Source organism: Belonocnema kinseyi, chromosome 2, assembly GCF_010883055.1.
Source record: "Belonocnema kinseyi isolate 2016_QV_RU_SX_M_011 chromosome 2, B_treatae_v1, whole genome shotgun sequence".
NCBI lineage: Eukaryota > Metazoa > Arthropoda > Insecta > Hymenoptera > Cynipidae > Belonocnema > Belonocnema kinseyi.
Genome location: NC_046658.1, coordinates 55,254,780 through 55,263,996, shown reverse-complemented (window position 1 = coordinate 55,263,996; position 9,217 = coordinate 55,254,780). Strand labels below are relative to the sequence as shown.

At 28.2% G+C, this 9,217-nt stretch overlaps 1 protein-coding gene across 1 annotated transcript in view; it reads right to left on the bottom strand.

The window, feature by feature from the left end:
* The window catches only part of LOC117167099 (peroxisomal multifunctional enzyme type 2), a 23,349-nt gene extending 17,122 nt beyond the window's left edge, over positions 1 to 6,227 (bottom strand). The window contains exons 1-4 of the mRNA XM_033351739.1: positions 5,677 to 6,227; positions 2,219 to 2,356; positions 1,977 to 2,129; positions 1,564 to 1,836 (exon numbers count right to left, since the gene is read on the bottom strand). Coding sequence (XP_033207630.1) covers positions 1,564 to 1,836; positions 1,977 to 2,129; positions 2,219 to 2,356; positions 5,677 to 5,734 — 622 coding nt within the window. The 5' untranslated portion in view covers positions 5,735 to 6,227. The remainder of the gene's footprint in view (positions 1 to 1,563; positions 1,837 to 1,976; positions 2,130 to 2,218; positions 2,357 to 5,676) is intronic.
* Between the last annotated feature and the right edge of the window lie 2,990 nt (positions 6,228 to 9,217).

Sequence of the window (9,217 nt, the reverse complement as noted above, 5' to 3'; positions counted from 1 at the left end):
TAATTGGGAATATTTCTTTCCTTTGAATTCCTTTTTATTCTTTAAAATCTAAGTATTTTTTTCATTCTTTTAACTTGCTTGGAATGCTTTCAAACACCTTCAAATCCTTTTGAATTCTTTTAACTTCCTTGACATCTTTTAAATTCCTTGAAATCGTTTAAATTTTGTGCATTATTTCATATATCTATAAAAATCGACTAAAATAGCATTTAGTTTGACGAACTTCAACATTTTATTTTTAAATCCGTTTATTTATAGTTCAGTAAAAATGTGAAGAATATTTTCCAAAGGAGGATTTAGAAGAGTCCCAGGAATTCAGGGATTTCATAGAGTTCAAGAAATGTTGTTAACTCAGAATATTTGAATAATTTAGATGAAAAGAAGAAATTTTATGAAATATTCTCAATTCAAGGAATTGGAAAAATTCAAGGAAGTAAGAAAATTTATAAAATTTAAGGAATTCAGAATACTGAAGAAATTCAGAATGATGAAGGATTTCAGAGAATTCTGAATATTACAGGAATACAAGATATTAAAATATTTCAGGCAATTAAGTGAATTTCAGGTATTTCAGAGCATCCAGGAATTCAAAGAATCCAGAGAATTCAGAACACTCAAAGTATTCAGAGAATTCAGAGAAATCAAAGATTTCAGGACATTAGGGGAATTCAAAATATTCAAGTATTTCAGAAAAGTCAATGAATTAAGAGATTTTCAGAAATTCAAAACAGTCAAGATATGCAAGATATGCAAGAAATTCAAGGATTTTAGGGAATTTAGAAAACTTCAGGGACCTCATAGCATTTAGGTAATTCAAGGAATTCAAAGAATTTTAGGAAATAAATTTTTAGATGATACAATTTTGAAAGACTTAACAGTGGAACAAAGCCATTTTCAGTTATTCCATATAAGATTATTCTATGTTCAATACTTTTAGTTTAAATTTGTTTAATTTTAAACAATTTCAGTTCACAATAATTTAATGTTGAAAGTTTCAAGCTGAAAGCTGTTCAAAAAGAAAACATATATTTTTTTAAGATAAAGTTTTGAAAGGTGTCAAAATGTGAGTCATACAACTTTGATAATATTTCTAATCATTCTGACTAACTGAAATTTAAAAATTGTATTTGTAATATATTTTAATAATTCAATTATTTTTACCGAAACTAATATGAGAATGCAAAAAGGTTAACGTTTTTTTCTTTATTCCACGTATTTGAAGTAAACAAAAATGAAAAACTCATTGACTGAAAAAGAAACGTAGAGAAATCTAGTAAGTAAAACGTCAAATGTGTTTATTTCCAAAATATTATTTTCCAGTTAATAATTCCAGTTTGTTGTACAATACAAAGACTTGAAATTGATCTCAAAGAATTTCATGTATTATCTACTAATAATTATTATTTTTCTTTCACATTTATTAAATAATAAAACAAATAAATTTAAAAAACAGGAATAAAAAAACAAAGGCATTTCTTTGAACCAGCTTCATGTTGGAAATGGAATTTATGAGCTGCAAACACTTGTAGATTATAATTGTATTAAAATGAAAGTAGACTAGACCTGGAGGAAGAATGTCCTCAGTGAGCCGGGAAGCAGCAGTTGGGACAATAACATTGGTATGAATATTGTACTTTTCTCCCTCAATTGCCAAGGTATTTGCCAATCCAACCAAGCCCATTTTAGCAGCGCTGTAATTGGCCTGGCCAAAATTTCCATAGAGACCACTATTACTCGAAGTCATTATTACTCGCCCGTAATTTTGTTTTCGAAAATAGGGCCACGCTGCTTGAGTTATCTTTGCCGCAGCTTTCAAGTGAACACTGTGAACAAGATCTGTAATATTTTCCAAATGATTAATTCGATGAAGGTGTGGACTAAATAATTTCTTGCAAAATTAGTCAAGAAAATAATTTCTAAGAATAAAGAGAGGTATTTTGCAATCAAAATATAAATCAACGGAATTAAATATTTACCCCAATCTGTGTCCGTTAGGCGCATGAATGATTTGTCTCGAAGGATTCCAGCATTATTAATAACAATATCAACACGCCCGAAAGCGTCGATTGCGGTCTTCACAACTTTTTCTCCGTCGACTACGGAATCGTAATTCGCAACAGACTTGCCTCCTGAAATATTTGTAATTGTTATTTAAAATCGCATGTTTCTCCAGATTTTTAAAAATTTTATTAGGAAATAAATAAATATGTGAACGAACCATTGCGTCGAATTTCGTCAACAACGACATCCGCGGCTTTCGTACTACTTCCATCGCCATGTCGCCCTCCACCCAAATCATTAACAACAACGCTCGCACCTCTTGAGGCAAGTAACAAAGCATATGCACGCCCAAGTCCTAAAATTCATTGTTTTGTTTTATTTAAAAGTAAATTGTGATTTAAGTTAGACCTTTAGATAATTTGTTATATAAAAAAGCCTTTTTTTTGAAGCTGAAAAATGGTTTTGCTAGTGTTAGAATAGAAAGCGTTGCAGCTTCAATATATTATACGAATTCAAATGGTTGAAATTTAATTTTAGATTCTATGTTTTCATTAAAATCTTGTACCTTTGGTACGTTTACCAAGCTTAATAATAAACTTGGAATTGTATTTATAGATATTATTTAGAAATACAATTCCAAGTTTTATGTAAAATTAATGTTTTAAATCGTAAATATTTGAAATGTTCTTAGATGAAACGAAAGGTATTTCAGAGATATTATTTATCAAGTAAAGACGCCTTAAAAGCTAGCAGATCATTTTCTTATCAATCGACTGTTATTTGTCAAACAATCACTTTATGATAATAAATTCAAAATAATGATTTGAAAAAAGTATTTTTAATAGATTCAGAAGCTTGTTTATTCAATGGTTTCTATTAAAAAAACACTTTCAACTTTCACTTTATTGAGTGAACATTTTTTATTGGGCTTTCTATTAAAAGGATAAGAAAAAACAGTCTCTCTTTTCGAAAAATGTGATTCTGTGAATTAACCAATATTGTAATAAAAAGTAGAAGTAGAATTAACATTTCCATGTAGCAATTAAATAAATATTCTATGGACGCATGTATATTAGGGTGTCCTAAAGAAACCCATTTCTTTAAATTTGGAAATGAAATCTACTTTCTTATGAACTATTTTGTTTACCCAAAATATACAAAAAGCCCAAAAATAAAAATTAGATTTTCGACTACTTCCTTTCCGGCTCAACAGGGCACCCTCTAGATTTGATCCATTTAGTGAAAAAATAAATCACTATTTTTGATTTATTTAAAAAGTATATAATTTAATCCGCAGTACTGGGACTTTCAATAGCCTCATATTTCAAAAATGTTTCCCTTTCTGACATCTATAGAAATATACTCTAATTATATTTTTATTGTGTGTATTCTTACACCCTCCCTCCATAGAAAAAATCGACTAGAATTGCATTCCATTTAGCGAATTTCAACATTTTATTGTTAAAAACATTTCTTTTTAGTTGAATAACAACGTGAAAACATTTTATATGATTTTATTAAGGTTCCTGATCTTACAAATAATTAAAAATTAGTTTTTATCTCTAAAATTGAAGAAACATCATTTTGAACGGCGGTTCATCTAGAGCATTTTAACCAGTTTTTCCAAAAAGATAGAAAACATCGATAAAAATCGACTAAAATAGCATTTAGTTTAACGAACATCAAAAATTTAGTTTAACGAACATCAAAATTTTTTCTAGCCGCTTGTTTATAGTTTAGTACAAATGTGAAGCATAAGAAATTTCAGAAATAAAACTCAATTTTTATTTTCTATGAAGATTTTTTTAACCTTAATATTCTGATCGAATATGTTCTTTACATTGTTATGGAACTAAAACTAAACGTTTGAAAAAATAAAATGTTGAAATTCGTTAAAACACATGTTATTTTAGTCCATTTTTGTCGATTCATTTTTTTGTTGTTGTTGAAAGATTGGTTAAAAAAAACACAAAATAAATAATTAGTAAGGGTATAAAAAAACGTAATATTTTACTTTCTTGGTTTAAAATGACCGAGTGGCATCCCCGAAACATGTGAAAAAGCGTAACTGAACGTGCAAAAACCTTTGGGTTGAACTTAATCGAGGCTATCCGTGAAAAGTCTACCTCTAAGTGTGAAAAACAATTCTTCAAAGGGGTTGAAATATCATATTGAGCATTATGAACATTTTGCACGCAATTCTTAGGATATTTTAGTATTTGAATATCTTGATACATCATAGGAAACAGCAAAAGGGAAAAAATGATATTTAAAAAAATAAACCCCATAAAGGATAGGTTTTCACGCTTGGGTTTAGTTACTTATATTTTTAATAATCTTGAGGCTTTTAAGGTCGCAAAAGCTCAAGCTAAACTTTTTTTATTAAAACAAAAATACGCATTAATTTTTTTTTCACCAAATGGAACACGTTTAGGTGAGTGATATTAAAAAACAAAAAAAACATTCGGTTTTTTAGGACACTGTATCGACGCCTGAGTGGAATAAGGTGTTTGTACCGCATCTGCTTGCAGCAGATATGGTTCGGAGTTTGTTTAAAGAAGGTTTTGGTTCAGAGTTTGTTCGAGAAAGGCGTTCATTGGGCCAAGCTTTTTATTCTTGAAATTTTTTAGTGCTATGACTGACGCAGGGGATTAATATTTTTCTAAAATAAAGTTTCGTTTTTAATTAAACAATAAAAATAAAAACAAAGATCCAAAGAAAATATGAAATCCAAAGATAATATAACAAATTAAAAGTGACAAAATGGCGGCTATTTTTCTGAAAATTTGAAAACTGGATTTTCTAGAAAAGTCCAACATTGAATATTTTAATTTTTTTAGATCAGATATTTAACAATGTGCCAACTTTGCACAACTTTTTACTCATCACATTAAAAATTTTTCTTAACAGTTATTTACGCATTCATAGAAGCTGTCGATAGATCAAGGTTTCTCCCATAATTTACAAAAATAGATATCAAAATACATATATGGAATCAGTAAAAAATACGGAATTCAAAAATAACATGTTAGTTTTCGACAGTTGGAAGGTTAACTTGAATAGTTCGTAACTCCTACGATTAATTTTTTTTCAGCTAAGCTTGAAATAAGTATACTTTTATTTTCGTTGTAGAATGGGTTGCATTTAATGGTCAATTAAATACTCTAAAATACCCCTCTGCACAATTTAAAATGAAATCAGTCAAATAGTATAAATTAGTAGCTTAAATAAAAAAAGAAAACTTTATTTTTAGAAAAGTTCGATACCCTGCGTCAGTGATATCATTACAAAATTTCAAAAAAAAAAAAAAAAACATACTTCGTTGAACGAACGCCTTTTCGGAACCAACACCTTTCAAAAAAATAAAAACTCGAAACCAACACCTTCTTCAAGGATATTTGGAAACACCTTTCTTTTGTCCCTCAGGCGTTGATATATTCATATACATACATTGTATATCAATGAAACAAGAAGTTTATTTTTATAAATATTATTTAAAAATAATAAACGTAGAATAATTAAGTTTATAAATTTAAAAAAAGGAAAAGTCATCTGTAATGCACGGTTATATGATACTGGATATCAAACAGATAATTATTCAACGCATTTCTTTCCATTGACTATATAATTGATGCATTATAACATTAAAATGTTAATCAAACTATACATAAATACCTGCTCCAGCACCGGTTACAATAGCCACACGTCCCTCGAATCTCACTTTTTCAGCCATAGTTAATGTCTATGAAGTAATTATTACTCTCCCTTTCAAGAAGCTGAAACTCAACAGAGCTTAAAAGATTGACGATGACAGGACAAAACGACAAAATGTATTATCTGAGCAAAGGTCATCAAAACAATGTAGATAAGGGCATGGTTCATTTAAGTTCAATTAGAATATATTTTTCTAGAGAGACAAATATTTCGTTGACACTATTCCAGAAAATCACACTATTCTTGAATCTGTGCGAAATGCAATATATGTATTTATATGTCAGACGTGAGACAAAAATCTTGTTTTCGAGGAGAAATCAATTCACAGCTGACAATGACAGGAACTAAACAGCCATGACACTTTCATAACCTCACTTTATCTACATATCTATCAAATTTATTTTATAATAATGCTTCAATGCACTTTTTACGACTAGAAATATGAACCTAATAATTAATTATAGGCAATTATTTTTTAGTTTTGGCTTAGATACTGTATGCAGTTACCAAAATAAGCCAAAGTCTTAAACGTCAAAGTGCCAATGCGCTATCTGGTGGAATTGCACAGAATTGCATGTATTTAAGGTGGGCGCAAAAAATTCAAATTTCTCATTTTCCTCAATTCCTCATACCACATTTACGTGTGCTACGGTTAGCCAACTAAATTACTTTTTTTTGCGGTCTCCTATCCCTATTTTTTCTGTTGATGTGAAAATAATTGCGCAATTTTATATTAATTTAAAAAAATGTAACCCTTGGCCCAAGGCCTGTAAACGTTATAGAGTTGATTATTTTTTTGTTATAAAAATTACAAATGACTCACGTAAAACATATGAATATGAAAATAAAATTATGGTGGACACTACTGAAACTTATTATGCTCTAATTTTATTCATTATTTTACCTTGAAAAGTAGAACCTTGCAAAGAAAACCCTCCATAAGTGATATCAATTTATGCTATGCTTTTTTCATACACTTAAGATATTTTCAGCCTTGAATAATTAAACATGACTTTATAAAAGTTCAAATTTCTGCTGTTGACAAAAAGCTACCCTCAAACTTTTGTAAACTTCCCCTAGGAACGATATTTTTCTTTTTTCACAATTCTTCATATAATTTTTGACAAGAAGAGTCGTAGAATCACTTAAGAAATATCTTACATACATTTCATAGTTTCGTCCAGTTTTGGGTCTTTAAACCGCCCTTGATAAAATAATATGTAATACCGTCTTTTTGCAGAGTAACTATTTTATAAGGATCTCAGAAAATTAGCCTGCAGGACTTATTATAAAGTAAATATGACCTAATACAAACTGTAAACAAATTTTGAATAATTTTCTAACAAAGATTTGGTTGATTTCACTTTTGCATATAAGAAACAAATATTTTCTTGCTTATAAGAAATTATGTCGGGAAGTATGAAATAAAAGAAGCAAAATATCGTTCTAGGGCCATAATTAAAATCACTAATGAGGGTAATCTAATCAGGGTGACAATTTAGCGAACGATTTCAAATTCCCGGTCAAGTTTTTTTATTTTCCCAGTTAAGTGAAAGTAAAATATTCATATTTGTCTCTAAACCCAGTTATTTTAATGCATGACGTTAATTCCAAACATCCTTTAACACAAGCAGAGAAAAATGTTGCAAAATAAATGAATTTTGAAACAGATATCTCAATTTTGAACTAAAAATCATTTTCAACAAAAAATAGAATAGTTAAACCTTTAGTTGAAAAACTAACTTTCAACCAAAAATAACGTATTTTTAAGAAAAGAGTTCCGTTTTTAATAGAAGTGATGAATTTTCAAATCTTCAACTGGAATAGTTTAATTTTAAACAACAAATATGAGTTTTCAACTATATAAATAAAGATTAATTTTCTATAAAAATACGACTTTTTCACAAATTACATAATTTTGCAAGCAACTAGTTTAATTTTTAAATTAGAAGGATCAATTTTTCACAAAAAATATAATGGTGTAATTTTCCGTTAAAAATATAATTCTTAATAGCAAAAAAACTATTGAAATATTCTACTGGAATAGTTAAATTTATAATTAAAAAAAATTATTTTCGACAAAGTAGTTCCATTTTTAACCAGAGACTAATTTTTAATTAAATTTATGAATCTTCAACTAAAAGAATGAATTTTTAACAAAATAGTTAACTTTCAAACAAGTAGTTGAATTTTTAACCAAAGAAAGATGAATTCGCAACGAGAAATGTAACGAAGATTTATATTATAGCTAATTCAGACATATTTGTTTTTCTTCAAAAATACTACTTCTACCCTAAAAATTACTTAAAGTACTTTCTTTATCTAAAATTTGGAAGAGGGCACTTCAAAATTCTGACTTGGAACAGGGATTCTTTTAAATTCCTTTCTTCTAAATCCGAACGAAAATTCTTTTTAAAAATTCCCGTTCCACATTAAAAATTCCCTGTTCCAACAACTGAAGTTATTTCTTTACGGAAACTCCCTGTCCTAAAATTTAAATGATAACTATATGATCTAAAATGCCCTGTTCCAAGTCAGGATATATGAGGAGTAAGTGAATAAAACGTGATAAATCATTTCTTTTGAACCAAATTGAGAAAATGATTGTTTCTGTATGTTCAATAATAAATTATTATTTAATAATAGTAAACTGAGATAATCTGAAAAATCTGCGACTGTAGATAAATAGAAACCACTTTTCTAAATTTAACAAAATTATTAAAATAATGAAAACTTGCATTTTTCTGCAATCGGAAATGAATTGCCGGGTTTTTAATTAAATTCCCGATTTTTTCCTGGTCTTGCCCTATTTCCCAGCCAAGTGGCCACCCTGCTAATTTACTTAAAAAAGTGACCTGTGTATATATTTAAAAGAATTAAAAAGAATTTGATTTTTTGTATTCAAAAAATTTGAAGTTAAATTCAAAAGAATGCAAATGAATTGTAGAGGATTTTAAAAATCCAAAAAATTCCACTGATTTCAGTAGAATTGGAATATCTACTTCCATGAAATCTAACATTTCCTGAAATCTTGGAAAATTGATTGAAATATATAGAACTTTTAAACCCCTTGGAATCTTTCAAAATACCTTAAAATATTTCAATTCCTTTAAAATCCCATAAAATTATTAGAGTAAATAATAAGTTCCTTGGGATATTTTATAATACTCTAAAATATATCAAATCCTCTGAAATCTCATCCCATCATGGAAACTAATTAAAAATTCCTTGGAATTTTCGAAAACACCCTGAAATACTTCAAATCCTTTACAATCTTTAGAATGCCTTGAAACTTTTTAGAGTTCTTGAAAATACTTTGAAATTTTCCAAAATACCTTAAAATCTTCAAAATCCTTTGAAATTTCATCAAAATGATATTTTTATTTAAAAACGTGACTATAGACAGTTTATTTTTCTTTAAAAAAATTCTTGTATCTGATAAATTCCCAGCTTTTTCATGGTCATACTGAAACGTGATTATGAGTAATTAATAAATAATAAA